The sequence below is a fragment of the Drosophila novamexicana genome, unplaced genomic scaffold (assembly GCF_003285875.2).
Source record: "Drosophila novamexicana strain 15010-1031.04,08,12 unplaced genomic scaffold, DnovRS2.1 tig00000108-arrow-pilon, whole genome shotgun sequence".
Taxonomy (NCBI): Eukaryota; Metazoa; Arthropoda; class Insecta; order Diptera; family Drosophilidae; genus Drosophila; species Drosophila novamexicana.
In genome coordinates, this window is record NW_020824772.1 from 2715283 (window position 1) to 2732863 (window position 17581).

Here is a 17581-nt window from a genome sequence, read left to right on the forward strand (position 1 = left end):
TGCCAAGGAAGGCGCTGAGACAGGGGCCAGCATTGAGTGCTTGTCGCGTTTATGCTAAGACATTTGCATAATTACGCGTTTAATTTAGTAAAGTGCAGCCTGGCAGAGTGCCAAGACATGACACGGTTACGCCAAACAGTTTAGGCAATGGCAATGGCAACGCATTGAAATGCGTGCGTGGTGTGCAGGGGGTGTATGAGCAATATTCAATAAGACGGGAAACATTATGTGTATTGTGTGAAGCACCAAACTAATGTTAATTCAATTTCTCCCATTTGGCAGGCTCCAAGGGCATTGGCTCACGTTTTGAGGAGCAGCGTCTGACGCTGCGCATACATCGCGGACGTGGCTCCAACCAGCAGGACTCGATGCACAGCAATGGCAGCACACAGAGCACCACAACCACACTAGGAACGCCCTCGCCGGAGCGTCTGAGCAAATATGCGACGCGAAGACTGCATCATCAACACGACAAGATCAAGATATCTGTGTCATATCCATCTAGCGAGAATATCAACGAGCTGACGCAGCCGGAGCCGACTCATGAATCGCGGCGCACCTCCAGCAATGCCCTCTTCTCCGTACACTACAATGGCGCCCATGGACGCGAGTCCACAGAATCGCAACTGTATAGGCAGCAGCATCATGGCGGCAGCACGTGCTATTTACAGGTCAGCAAGGCGCTGCCTGAGCTGGCGCGACGCCAGAGCAACAGCAGCGAGGTTGGCGGCGTTGTGGGTCATCCGCGAGCCGCCAACAAAAAGATGGGCAGACGGAATATCAAGGCGCAGGTGAAGCGTTTTCGCATGGAGACGAAGGCGGCAAAGACATTGGCCATTATTGTGGGCATGTTCATCTTCTGCTGGTTTCCGTTCTTCACGATTTATATAATCAGACCCTTCTGTCAGGACTGCGTTGATCCGCTACTCTTTTCGGTGCTCTTCTGGCTGGGTTATTGCAACTCGGCGGTGAATCCTATGATATATGCGCTCTTCTCTAAGGACTTCCGCTTTGCATTCAAGCGGATCATATGCCGATGCTTCTGCTCCCGCCAGAGTGTTTCCTTGAAGAGCTCCCGGCGTGGCTCCGACATGTCTGCTGTACGCATTCAGGGGCGCACGCCCAGCATTACGCCCAGTGCAGCGGCACACAGCTTTGGCGATGAGAGCGAGCTACATCATTCCCATTCGGAGCTGGGCAACGAGTCCAGATGACGTTCATTTGGGCCCAGCTCAAGCTCGCAGAGCAGCTTGGGCGGGTTGCGTAAGACGAGCCTGAAGGTGCCCGTCTACGAGATTTGCCATCCGCTAGTCATGGAAACGCCCTCCTATTCCTATGTCGAGGCTCCCGGCGAGATCCCAACCTCAGCCAGCAATGGCGGGGCCAAGCGCACGCAATTGTAGCCGCGGGAGCTGCTGGCGCTGCGTAGCCTGGCGACCAACGAGAAGAATCCCCATTCAATGCCAGGGCAGCGACCGCGGCGCACGGTGCGCATCGAATACAGCGATGCGAGGGTCTAAGGAGACATACTATAGAAGTAGGCATTAGGCCAAGTTAAGAACAGTGCTGAACAAATGTAAGCTTCTAGTTAAAAGCTCACAGATAAAATACGATGAAACGTGTTTGGTTAAACCAAAACAAATTCTGCTTTTTCCATTTGAACAAGCAAATTAACTATAAATTGTAAATGTGCATAGAATAGTTTCAACTACTAATTACTCTTTGGCTTAAGCGTAATCCACATAAATCGATTTTAAATAGTTAGTCAAAAGACAGAGCAGTAAAGTATTTCATACTAGATCAAATTTGTGTCTATTTGTTATAAATGATGTCTACATATATACATATGCGTGAGTCTTTGAGAAGACCAAATTGCGATAGTTGCCGGGTAGAAAGATTATCGCCGGGAATAAAATTGAGAGTTGTACCTTTAAAATTCCATATAATATGCAAAAGTTAAATAATTACAGAAATCGCCATAACCAAATAGTTGCACAATGCGTATTAAATATAGTAATTCCATAAATGTTTATTGACATGTTAATGTTGTGTGCTGTTCAGATTTTAACATACTTTTCAAAATATATGTGTATAATCGCGACATATATGAATATACCATATGAAGAAAATACATATGATTCTCAAATATAATATTCCATACGATTCCAGTTAAATGTTCAGTGTGCTATAAATAAATGCTTACTTAATTTATTGAAAAACCAGCACGCGATTATATTTTTTTGCGCCTTTCAGATGCCAGAGTAAAAACCCGAGTGATGGGTTTCCTTTCAATTGGGCGTAATTCTTATGAGCACTCAGCGATTATGGACAAAGAGCTAGAAAAAGCATAATTAAAGAATGTTCTAGTCAAGATTGCCCGACTAGCTAATTACCTTAGAACAAGTGTCTTGAATGCTTGTACCTGTTATTTAATTATCCTTAATTTATATGATCCTGATGCTGGTGTGTAAAAACTCAAGGAAAGGTAAAAAATGCCAGTGCTTACAAAGACAAAAATGTGTTCGATTGGTTTATATTTTATTTTTTGCATAGTTCAGCACTCCCTTCATACCCATAATTAAATCCGCAGGGTACAGAAATTCCAAGGCTGAAGCATCAAAGGAGAAATTAAAAACTGCATCTGGTTGGGACATAATGAAAGCCCGGTTAGAGCAGCACATAAAGCTGGTCAGTCAAGCCTGCGGGGAACACACCTTTAATCTGGCAGCCTCCTTCAACTTTTTCTTCGAAACTGAGACAATAAATACTTTTAGGGCAATGAGATTGTGTTCTCGTATTGAAGCGTGCAACTAATTTATGCGGCGAGGGGTTATTTGCCGGAGCACCACTAACTAACTTTTGGGCGCCTATTCCGTTCGAGGAATCCAATTTATTTGACTTCATTTCGCTTTCACTTCTCGCTACAAAGTGTTTCATTTGATGGAACTCAATTGATAAAACGCATTAGCTCGGCGCTAAAGTTCCAGAGCTCCCCCGTTTAAGTACCTTCCATAAAAACGTGCACGCTGGGCAAGTGATTCGTGGAGCTACGGCAGCTACGGCAGATAACATCGATTGTTCATTTAAGTTCGACTCTCATATTATCCAGGCAGACAGCGGAAACCCATTGTTTATCATCGACACGGAACCACCCAAGCCACCCTGTCCATCCGCAACCGTTGAGTGCTGCTTAGTTTAGCAAGCTATACAAACTTCTTCGTAATGCCTAGCAATCAGACACTTATTTAGATTAAGTGCGTCTTAAATTTGCCGATTTAATTAATTAAATTGAGTTCTGTTTAATGAGCGCACAGTCATAGTTGTGTGACTAAAGTGTATACTTTCAAGCCCTATAGCCATCAATCTACTAAATTCATAGCATTATGCTAAAAAACTGCAAACTAACAGCTACATTTTAAGGTTTTAGGACTTGAGCTTTATTCTCAATATTTGCCGGGAAGGTAAAGCAGGCTGCATTTAAGCCACTTTACCTCCGCCTGTTTATTGTTTTACTGTTTCCCTTTAAAGCCCTTAAGAGTGATAGGTACATGAGAAAAAATTCGAAAAATAAACAAACATAAATGTACTACGAATGCACTCATTCAGCCGCCTGGCCGACTGGCCTAACTGGCCACGGCTTAGTCGTGACATCGCACGGAAGTTGTTTGCTTTGGTAGGTGCACAGAGGCGGACAAACAAACGGCAGGACAAGACAAGCAAAGGGTGCAGAGGTCACTCAAACAGTCCTTGCTATCGCACAATCGATAGAGCAAACAAATCTGCATACAAACCGGGAAAATGAAAGGTTATAGGAGCAGAGAGCGAGGGAGAAAGACGAAGAGTGGGAGTGTGTGCAGAAACAACAATTCTACCATTTCTACGACCACAATATGAACTTTTAAAGTTGACTTTTACCATGTAAATATTGTCGTTTCGACTGGGCGAACTACCACTAAGATCAACTGATGACATATGCCCCATATTCCATGGATTGCTGTAATTGATTTTCGTGCCAAGTCTAGATTGCAACTTTTTTTCCTGTTATTTTTTTTTTTTTTTTGTCGATGGCAGCAACCACTCTAAGGCAGAAACCTAAGCCAAAATCCTAGCTTTTAAAAGGAGTATTCCTTTTCGTTTTCCTCGGCTTATTCAAGAAGTCAGTTCGGCGTGCCAGACTATAAAGCCGATTGTGCAATGAAGCGAACAAAGAAATATATGTATGTACACTTTGCCAGTATGTACAGTGCACAACAATACACAATAATAACAACAATAATATCTTAAACGAACGTCTGGAACGAACAGAAGTTAGCTGCAGCTTAGCAAAAACTGTAGACAACTCTAAAACACGGAAAATTCAGTGAACTGTTCGCATACTTTTTGCAGTAAACGTGTTAAGCAAAAGTTCCAATGCAGCCGCAAAGTGAATCGAAGTGTTCGGGGGAACAATTGATGGGCGAATTGTATATTTTTTCACTAAATAATTGTCTCAAAAACTTATTGAGCCGTACGGCACGGTTTTAGAGCATTTGCTTTTAACTTTGTTTGTCTGGTTTATGCAAAAGTTTAGTATTGGACTTTAGTTTAGTTTGGTTTAGTATTGGCAAAGTTTTACTCGAAATCGCACGGCATTTATTTAACAGTGCTGCCTATTTACTGTCTAAAAATACACAAACAAGTAAAGTTTATGAACAAACTAGGTGATATTTCCAGGCCTTGCGCGGTCTTAGTTTTTTGCTTCATATTGAAGGCATCAATTTTAATTTCCCGCCCGTGGAAATATTCTATCTACCCGTACTATCTTGATGTCTAATGCGGTATCTCACGTCGAAAATGAGTTACCTTAAGAACCGAAAACTTGCACTCGTAGGTTTCCTGTTCAATTTATTCTCGTGTTAATAAACTTGAACTTCAGAAAAGAAACTCTCGTTAATTCAATTGTTGAGCCGCATTTTCCATCTAAGAGGAATAGATTTAGCGAAAAGTATGAAAAACTTTACAAATGAATTTTCACAGAAAAAGTTGCGGAATTCCCAACATCACGGAAATACGTTTTTATTAAATTTCTATCGGCCAGGACTAATAGTTGTATGTAGATATTAATTCAATATATTGGTTTTTATGCTGTTTTTAATTTCAAAGTGCAGCCGCGAGCATTTGAAAAATGCTATTATGAAAGACCAACACGAATTATCTGTAAGGATCGATTCAATATCTATATAATCTGATTTATAAACCATATTTTTAAGCTTCAGCACACTAACCTGGACTTAATACGTAGCTTTATTATATTATTCGGCTTAAGCATATGTGCTTAATAGCTATTTAAATGGATCCACACTTGGGCACAGTTGCTGCCGCGGTTATCCGCAATGATGGCCAACATGAGTTTCCATGTGTGGGACTCTACCTTCCCCCCACCCCTAGCCATCATGACTTCGTGCCCCCCTGCCTGACAAACACACAACACGCAAGCTGCTGACAATTTGCACAACGCGTTAATTTCCTTAATTTCAGTCTAATTGTTATGGTCGCCCGCGGTGCCATCAACAGAGCCAGTACCACAGCAGCAGAGCAGCAGCACACTCAGCCCAGTTAGTGGCAATTGGTTTTTGTTAAAATAAAAACGGGGATAAAAAAAAGCATTGCTAAGGCCCTCAAGGGAATCGTAAGTGGGCCGACAAACGTGGTTGGGATTGGCATGATTCTTGTTTAGCTATTTGACGGAAAAGGCCTGTATACCCGCATCGGGGACCCACGACTACATTTTCCGAACACATTTGAGGACCACTCTGCCCTTTCCATTTTACTTTAATTTTTATGCCTTGATGGCAACGAGTATTTTCGGGTGCGACCAATCCGCAAAAATGGCAAGCAATTGACTTTTATGGCAAAACAAAACACAGCAAAGTCAAGCGGATATACTTTAACCACACTCACCTCCACTCCACGCTATAGTCCACTCCACTTTAACCACACTCCACTTTCAAGTTTCCATCGCAGTCGCAGTCCATTTGACTTTTTTGGATTTTTCGCGCCACTTGCAGTTATGTGTTAAAATGTTTTTGGTCACATTTTGTCGAACGTTTTTGTTGTTGTTTGAATTGCTGTTTGTGGCTGCTGTCAACTGAATTATCATTTCTGGCAGACATTCAACTCAATTTAATAGCCGATTTGCTTGAATTCAATTTTGGTCAGTCAGGGGGAATCGGCGAATGCAGTTGAAGCCAAGCCAAACGCGGCCCTTGTCCAGTTGCCAATATTAGTGGGTTCTTATCCTTGTTGACACTCGATTTCACGCACTTATAATTCCATTCTGCTGAGCTGCCATTAAATGAGACGCAGTTCCAAAGCGCACTTGGAAACTTCCTTAAATTACCTAAATTAGCTTAGAGCAAAACTCAGCCTAAGTGAACTGTCTCTGTTCGTTTCATCACAAAAAAAAAAAAAGAATGTACCTAAACGGCCTGAAATCTTGTTTAAACAAAGCACAAAAAAGTTGGTTTCTCTTTTATTAACTTCTTTGCCCCCAGCGTTTTGTTACAAGCGGAAGCGGAAGTTAAAGTCATTGCCATGGCCAGACGTTTGTTGTCTCTCGTTTGTTTTGTATGTGTGGTTGAGAGTGTGTTTGTTAAAAGCTGTATGCAGTGTCAGAGTCTTAGCTTCACACTGGCGATGGCCACGTGATTTTGCAATAATAATTTCTGTGTACATCCTAAGAGGCTACAAACCGTTTTTAAAGCAAAACTGTTAAGGCCTGCATATTAACTCTTACTAAACTTCGTAGGAAACAGAAACAGAAAATGGAAAATTCCAATTATTAAAAATGTAAATGTTTCTAGGATAAGGAAAGTCAGACTAACGAGCCATAAGAGTAGATAATTTATTTTCGGAATTTGCAGCTATGGCTCAAACTGATGGAAATAAGATATAGCAAACATATTTTTAATATTTTGTACTTTAATTATCCATAAAGCAATTTTGGCTAGCCCAATTATCTGAAGCCAAAAATAGACTACAAAAATAGAATATTTTATAGAAAATTCAACAATTGTTGCTTTCCCTCGTGCTATGTTGAAATTAATACGGCACGCGCCCATCTCCACAAGCTGAGCACAAGGTAAAAGCAGTCACCAAAATATTTGCTGCTTGCCATAAACATTTTAAATAGAACAAAATATACGCCTGAAGCTGAATTGAAAATGAGCCCAGCAAAGGCAGCAGCAGCAACATTCTCAATTATGTGCGCGTTAAGCTGTAGAACAAGTTTACAACAATGTGGAATAACTCTTCGATTTTCTAATTGGCAGATGAGACATATTAATTGGTTTGACACCATGACGGCAAATCTTTAAATAATAATTGAATTATTAAACAAAATGCATGCTGGCATAAATGAAAATTGCTTTAGGCACCCTCAGCTTAAAAATTAAAGCACGCATATAAATTGAAGAGCATTAGTCACTGATTCTGGGTCATCAACACCTTTGGGGGCGGGTCGCAGCTCACCGCAAGCCAAACAAACAGACTGAAACCACCTGAGGCGCACAAAAGGCGCAGGCACAAAGCGGCCCCGGAGGCTTGGCCATTCAAACTCATTTGGTGGCCATTAATTGCAAGTTTATTGCCAGAAAATGGCGGACACCGGCAACGGTTCTCCGAACCCTCAGCCGGAAGGGCCTCCGTTTATAAAAATTCTCACAACTGTTTGCACTGCCAGCCGCGATGCTCAAATTTATGACGCAGCCATAAATATGACGGAGGTTTCTTTAAGAATATGTGTGACTGCCGGGCTGTGAATAACTTTTATGCTATTATGACAGCAACTCGCGGAATGCCCATGCCTTAATTCACACTGCACTAGCGCAGCGAACGTGGATGTGGTTTGCGGTATTGACTGCATGTGATGTGAGAATGTTAGACAAATATTTTGTTATAAAATGTATTTAAAAATTCTATTTGGTAATCTGTTAAAAGCGGGTATTACCTGGCTATTTTACAAATATCTATAAAAAATATTTTGACGGCGGTAAACAAAAACTTTCAAATAACCTTATTACGCAAATTTACCAGTGCTGCTGAACCGGTACATACTTACATATATGAGAATCGCGTAGTAGAGCATAAATTAAGAATACTTTTTTTTTTATTTTCAGTAAACTTGCAAACATACACAAATTCATATATACATAAATGCATTCATAGAAACGCACATTAATACTTACAAATACACACACTCGTATATTCATACTTTCATACATACATACATAAAGCAGATCCCCTGGTCTTACAATTTTAGACATAGCCTTTTCAGCCAATTCCGCACCTGGAAAATGTAAGTCTATCTTGAGCTCCATGTTATAAGTTAAATGTTACAAAGATATTTGAAAATAAGTTTAAGATCCATCGAATTGAAATGAAATGTTAGAATCAACTGTTTACGCCACGATAGTCTTCTCGAGAGCAGTTAAAGACGAAAACGTTTAAGGCTTTGAGCTTAAAATATGATTTATTGAGCTTTAAGTGTGATTGATTGCACCTTGACGCATTTTTAAGCCAGATCAACGCATTCATAAGCTTTAAAAGCTAATTTGAGCTTCTAGCACATAATTTATGCCTTATACATTGAAGGTCTTCGTTGTTTAACTTAATTCAAGCATTTTATAAAATCAGTTATTTATTTGTGTCAATTCTTGCGTTCTCTGGTCGAGAGAGCAACAAAAAATGGTATATAAATTACTTGTTTAACCTATTTCGCTGTCATTTCTCAATAATTTGCGCTCTAAAATTAACATTTTAATGCCATTCCCAAGAAATGGCTGCCTTGCTTACCAGTATTTACATTTGACTTTACGCTGCCATTTATTTTCATTCACTCCTAATCAAAATCAAAATGTTCACATTAATTTGGTGCTTGATGTTGTGAATTTAAATGTAAGCTTCTGGCATGACATTCTGATATCTGAGTTGTGTTTGTAATAGACACTGTGTATGCAGAGACAGCGCGCGCTAACCTTCAGCCAAGTCTGGCCCACTTAGAACTCAGTCCAATTTTTCCGGTTGCGCATCACGCCCACATGCTCAGGGGGCGATTGAAGCCCACATGGCCCGTGGAACAGCATTCTAGCTGAAAGTCAACTGGGTTCTTTGAATACGAAATATTTTAGTGCGTTGCCACATAGTGTCGTTTTTGCTGTATGTCCTTTTAGGGCTTTTCATGGGTTTGCCTACTAAATGTCGAACTGCGTTCGGAGCCAGCATTATGCCGTTGACAGGGCCAAGATAAACAGACGTCCTGCCGCTTGGCTGGCTGGCATTAAACAGCTGCATGCCACCCCACGTGGCCACGTATCACAGTCGCGTTTTGCCGCAGTAATACAGCAACAATTGCAGTTTCCATTGATCCCCCCTACACCAACCACCGCTTCCGCTCTAAACTGTAAACGTAAAACCCCAAACACCCCGAAGCTATTCTGGTGCGACGTGCAGCTAAACGAGCGTTCAATGCTTTTATGGGTTGGCATTGTTGTTTCTGTCGTAGTTGTGATTGTTGTTGTTGCGCCAGGAAAAACAGCGACATTGTCAGCTTTGGAGATTGTGTGCAAAAAAAAAGCTGAAAAGTATGCTCCAGTTTACACGCTGTGCGCCCAACTGCAGCGATGAGCCGAGCATTTTAAGTAGCTAACTTTTTGCGTCTCAATTAAAGGCAGCCAATTGAGCTGTTTGCCGTTGGCCCAAATGTCAAAGCACTGCTGCGGTTGCCTTGCCTCACAACGAGCGCTGTTAATAAGCCGCAGCCATAAATCAATTGGCTCCCGGGGTACCGCTCAAGCAGCCTAGTTAAAGCCAATTTCTAAAACACAAAAAATTGACGTCAATTGTAACAGAAACGCCTGATAGAACATCAGGAAATACAAATACAAAAACAAAATAAAATAAAATAAAACACAAAATACTCATTGCTGAAACTTATCACGCAATTAGAGCTGCTGCACACCTGGCCATAAATTATGGGCCCAGCACAAAAGTAGGCAACAACGGGGCGCAAAAAATTAAAAGCCCTGGCAAAACCTGATGAAAAGCAGCAAGCGAAGTGAAACAAAACGAAACGAAACACAAAATTTGCTAGCTGTATGTGTGTATATGTGAGTGCTTGTACTGTAAGCAAGATCTTTGCACTTCCGCAGCAAAGCAAAGCAGCGGGGCGCACAGTGCGTATGATTAATGCGTTATAATAAAAGATGATTTGTTTTAAGGGTAGGTACAAGGCAATGTGGAAAGTCAACAGCCGCTACATAAAAGTCAAGTCCCCATTCGAAATGGGATCAGGTGGAGTATACACACACACACACACACCCACACACACAATCACAATCTTTGACTGAGTCACATGTAAATTGGCTTTGAGCGTATTTTTGGCCTGTATGTTCAATTTTGATTTGCTTTGGTTGTATGTTTGTTGTTTCTTGCCCTGCCAAGCTCATCAATAGCTAAAAGAGAAAGCAAATTGAGCTATTTTTTGTTAGAGTGAGACAGGTATAAATCCATAAATACCCCCAGGAAATTAAAGACACCACATCTACGTCGTTTCGCTGCGAAGAAGCTAACTTAAGTAAGTGTACCCAATCGATTTATTCATAAGCAGACTCGCTTAAATCTTATTTTTGGTAACGGAGAGAAATACAAATGTCATTGCAAAGAATCCTTCAAACATTTATTACATCTGCAATTCTTTGACTGATGAGCCAGCAAGCGCTCCCCATCCAACAGGTTGTTGTCTTTTACTCTGTGTGCGATGACGAAAGAACAACTACAAGGCCACAGCGGCGCCAAGCACCGAAAGTGCGTCATCAGCCAAAACTAGACGCCCACCGAAAAGGAATGATATAATACGCACTCGAATCTCTGTGGTCTACTCCAGCTGCGACTGTGCCCAGTGTCTCCCCTATAGACATTTATATAAATGGGCGACAACTAAACCAAATCTGCCAGCTTCTTACAAGACACTAGAAGCATGACAAAAACACAAAAACTCTCAGAACAATACATTCAATTATCAGGAACAGCTTCCATTTCCATTCACATTGCTGCCAATTGCTTTCAACTGCCAACAGCAGTTTGCATAAATGGCTTTTTGTGCTCTGTAACTAGAAATGTGACTTTGCCTGTGACTTCGACTTGAATTGGGAGTGAGTTTTAGACAGGGTTAGGAGCTTGTCGTTGCTAATGCTGCTGCTGGTAGGACCAATTATTTAAGGCAAGAGTTTAGACGTCATATTTTTGGTCCGAATGGAAATGAGGCCATGGACAATGGTATCAATTGAAGCACAAGTATATTCCAACTGTTCGACCTTAGTTTTTGCTTCGCTTAAAAGTTAGTCCATTTATGTAAACTCCAAAACCCAAAAGCCTTTGCCTCAACTGGTATGTGCTTAGATTGTGCGCATTATCAGTAACTGTGACCAAATCATAACCACACCCACACCCACACATACTTACAGGACGATGAGGGATCAGGCTAATGCTTTGCTTATCGATAAAGTAGACCAAATTGATGGATGGGCACCAGGGGCGGATACTTGCGGTTCTTGCGAAGAAAGCGCCAGACAAGATGGCGACAGGCTGATGATAAGCCCCGCTGGGCTTGAATAACAGTACTATTAATAGCAAATTCTTGGTTACAAGAGATTTACTCAGGGCTTTGCACATGAGCTGCCTTAAATTAAACAGCACAAATTTTGTTGGCCTTAAAGCTCTTACACATAAAGTTGACCAAGCGAAAAGAATTGCCCTAGCTGTTGTTGTTGCTGATGTTGTTACTTGTTAGCCGCCGGGATTTGGGGGTGTTGGGGCAGCTCGTAAATGTTTTACTCATTAGCAATGGCGTGAAAAAACCAATAAACGCCTTCAGTTCATAACAGGAACGCGGGACGGGACGATGCCAACAAATGCAATCAAAGTCGAACAGAAAACTAAAGAAATAATAAAAATTCCGTTATGATATGATCATAAAAGCCAACATAGGCGGCTGACTGACTCAAGCAAAACCAATTTGTTGGCGCTCAATAAAAACAATAAAAATATTGCAACACTTGTTAGTGCCCAAACATTCAGTTTCACGCATTTTATACGGCTCGACGAGCTTTTTGTAATCGCTTTCAGTTCATTTTATTTCTTATTTTATGCCCACTTAATGGGCAACAAGTATATGAGTCCAATAAAAATGTGTGCAAATATCTGTATACGGTCTCATAAATCTATATATATACTTTTTGTTTAATAACTTTAACACTTGAGACGATTTTACAATGCTCGTCAGACAGGCTGATGAGCGGCTCATCGTTGCAATTTATTATTAATTTGATATATATGTACTTTTCTTCTTTTTTTTTGATGACTCATATTTGCTAGAGAAATTGAATCCTATATATCAAGCGTACAATAAAGAGCAAACGGGAAATTCGTAGAAAAGCCTCCTCATCTCCTTCTAAAAACTGTTTTCCATACAAATTCTTTTTTAAGTCTAAACTGATTATTATGAAAATTTGTGAATTTATGTAATTTCTCTATAAATGTAATTAACATAATAAAATTAGATATAAATTTTGTTATTTTTTTGTTTGCACTTACTGATAAATAAATATAAATAAGAATATGTACTTACCAAAAAATGAGCAGAAAAACGCTCTAAAGAATATGTAAGTATGGCATTTAACATCAAAGTATATCCTATGAATATTCGTGAGAAAATACTTATTAAAATACATGTTCACTTGCATACATATTGTACACATACATACGTACATATCTGCATGCAAACATACATAGAAATATATATAAGTGCATATGTAATTCTTCTAAAAAAGATTTGAAGGTGATTAGACGAAACTTTAACTTTCGTCCATGCAACGTTGAACCCCCAAAATAGTGGGAAACACGTCTCAAATGAACTTTATCTCAAAGATTTTACTAAACATTTTCCACATTTGCGGGCACAACTTTCCGGACTTGCAGCTTTCTAGCTTTTACAGTTTTGTTTTTGTAAATGGTGCAAATAGTTATAATTGTTGACATAATTTAAGCGCTTATGACGCACATCATATTTATGCATTTTATTGTCAACTGCAATTGCTAAACTAATGTCAAATTGTCAGCTGACGCATGGCGTGAAAAGCGCCAGCGGCAAATGTGAACAATGCGGCGACCGCAGCTTTCATGCATTTAACATTTGAAGCAAATGGCATGGAAGTAAATTTTGACGGCTAGTTCTATGATTTATTATGATTTAAATGCGGTTTGTTTTGTGCTCTACTCCGTCGGCACTATAATATGTTTGTCTGACTGAACACTCGCTTGTTATTGATGGCTATGTCGACACTTTCAGCATGCTGCATATTGTGACAGCTGTGACGACACTTGACGCCCCCAGTAAATGTCATGCTCTGGGCTTTTGGCTTCTATATACCACTTACTGAGACCAGTCAAAGTTCAGCTCAGGGAATACGTTTTTGTGGTGTCAGCGTCGTGTAGGAGTATTTCAACAAGCATCATAAATCATCTTACATGGCTTATTTTAAAGGTGAAAAGGAAATGCATTTAGAATGATAGATACGCTCACATGAGTTAAGTATTTATGAGAATTGTTGCCAAAGTTTAGAAGCGGAGAGGGATTTCTTTGAGAACAATTGAGCTCAACAGAAATGTTCTTATCGTTCGCACAACTAATGCTAATAATCAGCTGCGGTAGAAGCTTTATCATAGATATAGATTACAGAATAGAACACAGTAAAAGTTGCCCTAACTTATCCCACATCAGCTATACATTTTATTGACCTTGAAAGGTCTTTATCTTAGTAATCTTGTACACATTTGAAGCTCCATTGTATTCGAATAAAAATCAATAACTTTTCAGGCTGAGGTTAGATAGTTGGTTAGGCGCCTTGCTCATATATAATAAATTATAGCTAGTCTAGCTATAATGTTATAAGTGAGGTTTCTGTTAGCGGAAGTAATAAAAGTCGAAATGATTCATGCTGCCTCTCTTACGTATTTATTTTAAAAAAATTAATCCTGATTACACACATGATTACGGGTAGCATGAAATACATTTCTTTCATATAAATAGCAATAGCAATAAGCGCAAAGCTAGACTTTTAATTAAACACATGGGTGTACAATGAATTTACAATTGCGGGCATGTAGCACACTGATGACGGTGATGGACTATACCCACTGACAGCTCCATGGGATGCTGCTCACACACTCTGCCAGGCATTCGTCTGTGCAGGGCACACAGCAATACATCACACATACGCCACATTGCTCATTAGGCATTCGCCCAGTGGTAATCATTTCTGTAAACTGTTTTCGATCTGCGCATCGTGCGGTCTTCCCCTTAGTGTTGTGGCAATACACGCCCACACAAAACGCACATGCGAGGCACGTAGAAGCCTTTTTGTGTCTCAGAGTAACGACAACAAAAATCCCTTTGTTGTTTGTTGTTGTTGTTGTTGTTGTTGTTGTTGTTGTTTGTGGTTGTTGTTGTTGTCACTGTCCGCGTGCAGAGTCGATGGCAACGTCAACTTGACTTGGCTGTCAGTCAGCTAACAAATGAAGCACCGTCGAGTCCCCAGCAAAACTATTTATATGCGTCTACCCCAAAGGCGTGGCCAGGGTGCGGCTAGGAGCGGCCAGGATATGTGTGAATGAATGGTCGCCTCCTTGCTGGGCTCCCAGCCATTTATGGGCAACATATTTAAGCGCATTGTTTGCGTCTGCGGCTCGTCGATTGGCGCCTCAGTTTTGATTAATAGCACACGCCACCAGCTCCACCTTGGACAGTGGTCAATGGCCACACTGAGGCGCAAAAATATTTGCAATGCCAGCAAAATTGAATCTCAGTCAAATGTTATGACCAAATGCGCAGCGTTGGCATCATTTCATGTGCTAGTCGCGTTCCAAAGTCCGACGCAGGGCTAATTGCCTGCAACTTTGTCCGAGCTGATGGAGGGGGTGTTACTGGCTAACTAGCCAACTAACTAACTGGCTCCACACTCCTTGGAGCGCACACGCTGCGTCTTTTTATCAGCTGGTGGCACACGCACAAACAATTTAGTTTTACTAAGTTGCCAGCTCGCCCGCCCTCCCCTTTGTTGCTGTGAATAATGTTCCGGGCTTTGTAGCTGAATGTTAAGAATGAGCATGGGGACATAGCCAAGGCGAGAACGAGGATGATGATGATAATGGGCTCGTTGCCGTTACTCGTTCCTTGCAGTCCCTTATGGTTGTTGTTGTTGTTCTTTGGGCTTGTTGGCTTAATTGATTTAGTCGTAGCTGCATAGGGTTTAATAGTTGCTCATCATTTATGAGAAGCCCAGAAGAAGCTATCAGGCGGCACAGCAACCCCAGCAGCCACAATTGCCCCTCAGCTAGCACTTAATTTTTGCCACCACTGTGTTACACATTTGACACGCGACGCTGAATACAGAAACCGGTTGGGCTACTCTTCAAACGCCACTTTTGCCTCCAACACGACCACAATTCACATGCTATCACGCCCCAGCCATGGAGTCAGCGACGCCAACGCCACTTTAAGCCGCTTGGCGGACTGCTGCCTCCTCAGAGAGTTCAGATTCTTGACTGCCGGCACATGGCCATGAATGGCATCTTATCTCGGGGTGCTGCCACCGCTGACAGCGGCGCATTTCAGTGGGAAGGCATTTTAATTATTTATTAGTAGATCAACTAGTGAGAAATTTCAAGAATCTCGATTAGGTAATGCTGCAGCATTGGATAGTTCAGATACCCTATGGTATCAGTGACACAGATATGACAAGCTATTAATAATAATATAGTATTAACATGTTACCCACATTATTATTAACAATGAAAATGTGAAATTAAAAGGTATTTATTTTTGGGGAACACCTCGGGCATAATCATTCTATTACTTATCAAATATTTGGTAACATTTTATCCAAATTATTATTTTTTAGGAAGTGCGCCTATGGAATACCCCTAACATAGCAAATAAATGTTCATTTATTTATCCAAGCAGTTGCCGACATTTTATTGAAATTTTTCTTTTTCATGAGCAGAGGAAATGAGAAGGTATTGGTGTAAGTATGCTGACCTTGGGGAATACCCCTAGCATAAGAAATATTCATTCAGAGCAAACTAAACTGCGTATTTGATTTGTTCTGTGTTCTGTGAACTACACTGGACAAACTAACACGGTCATTGTGCAGCGTAATTGTTGTTGGTAAGATTATAATAGTGCATTTTGCTGTAATTAACTGGGATCGAACTTGATTTATGCGATTGCATTGCTAGAGTAGAAGCTGATACCATTTATAGACAATGTCGCTACTCGTAACCCAGTTCCAATTAATCAATCGAACAGCAAGCAGACAATATATAAAAGCATCGTTAGGGCATGACCAATGGAGTCAGTTCCACCTCAGCCTCAGCCGAGATCGGACTCAAAAGGGATATATAATTTGCCATTCATTTACGCACAGTATGCGAACAACAGCGGTAAGCAATTAATTGGATTTTATTGATGCCAGTTTCGGAGATTTCGAAAATTTACACCTGCAGTTGCTACTGCCGCTTGTGGCCCTATTGGCCGCCCACCACATCGATTGTGGCTCGGCTCATGTGGTCCCATTACCGCTGCCAGTGTCTGGCACATATTTAGTAGCACAGCCGGTGCCAATCCTGTTACTTGTGCAGCCGCCAGAGGATGATGGCAGCTATAAGCCGCCAATTAACGCAGATGATGGCTTGTGGAAGCCACAGCCGGGCCTGGAGGGCGAATATGTGGAGTCCTCTACCGTAGACGCCAGCTTGAATGACGAGGCGCTGACAATTGACAACGCTGCTTCTGCGGAAGGTAGTGATGCTGATGAGGCGGCTTCAAGTGCTGCTGCTGCGGCTAGTGCAGGATCTGGTGGCGATAGTGGTGATGGTGGCGGTGGCGGAGGCGGCGGAGGCGGCGCAGGGCAGGCAGGACAAGCTGGTGGCATTTTGGGCGGAGCTGGAGGCAGTGGCGGTTCCGGGGGCGGTGGCGGTGCTGGTGGTGGCGGCGCCGGAGGAGGTGGCGGTGGCGGTGGAACAGCCACATCCGGCGAGAATGGCCAAAACGGCGAGCCCGGTGCACCCAGTCCAGCCGGTGCACAGCCGGATGGCGAGGACGGTGCCGATGGCGCTGATGGACCCGACGGACCAGATGGCTCCAAGGGTGGAAAAGGTGGCAAAGGCGGTCAAGGAGCACGCAATGGGGCCGGCGGCGGCGGCGGTGCCGGTGGCGCAGCACCACAACCAGCACCAGCAGCTGTCCTACTTCCGGCGCCCGTTTGGCCACAGCCGGAAAACAATTTGATGTAAGAAGGTTTCGAAATACTTGATTTGATGAATGCTCACATTCTCCGCTTACAGCGCCGTGGTCTAAGCAAATGTCCTGTGCCATCAGCAGCCAGTTCAACGTAGCCTTTTAAGTGTCTCTATTAGCCATAGGACTAGTCAACTATGTGAGAATCAAGCAAACGAATATTAAAATTCGAGAATGCCCAAAACGCAA

At 41.8% G+C, this 17581-nt stretch overlaps 2 protein-coding genes across 2 annotated transcripts; both read left to right on the forward strand.

Moving 5' to 3' along the window:
• The first annotated feature begins 226 nt into the window (after positions 1-226).
• Positions 227-1214, forward strand: LOC115771683 (octopamine receptor Oamb-like). The gene is made up of 2 exons (XM_030717500.1): positions 227-230; positions 283-1214. The coding sequence occupies exons 1-2, from the start codon at positions 227-229 to the stop codon at positions 1212-1214; spliced, it is 936 nt and encodes a 311-aa protein (XP_030573360.1).
• A 15227-nt stretch (positions 1215-16441) lies between these two features.
• LOC115772108 (PE-PGRS family protein PE_PGRS16) lies at positions 16442-17581 on the forward strand. Its single transcript, XM_030718075.1, has 3 exons — positions 16442-16536; positions 16600-17384; positions 17440-17581. The coding sequence occupies exons 1-3, from the start codon at positions 16522-16524 to the stop codon at positions 17450-17452; spliced, it is 813 nt and encodes a 270-aa protein (XP_030573935.1). The 5' UTR covers positions 16442-16521; the 3' UTR covers positions 17453-17581.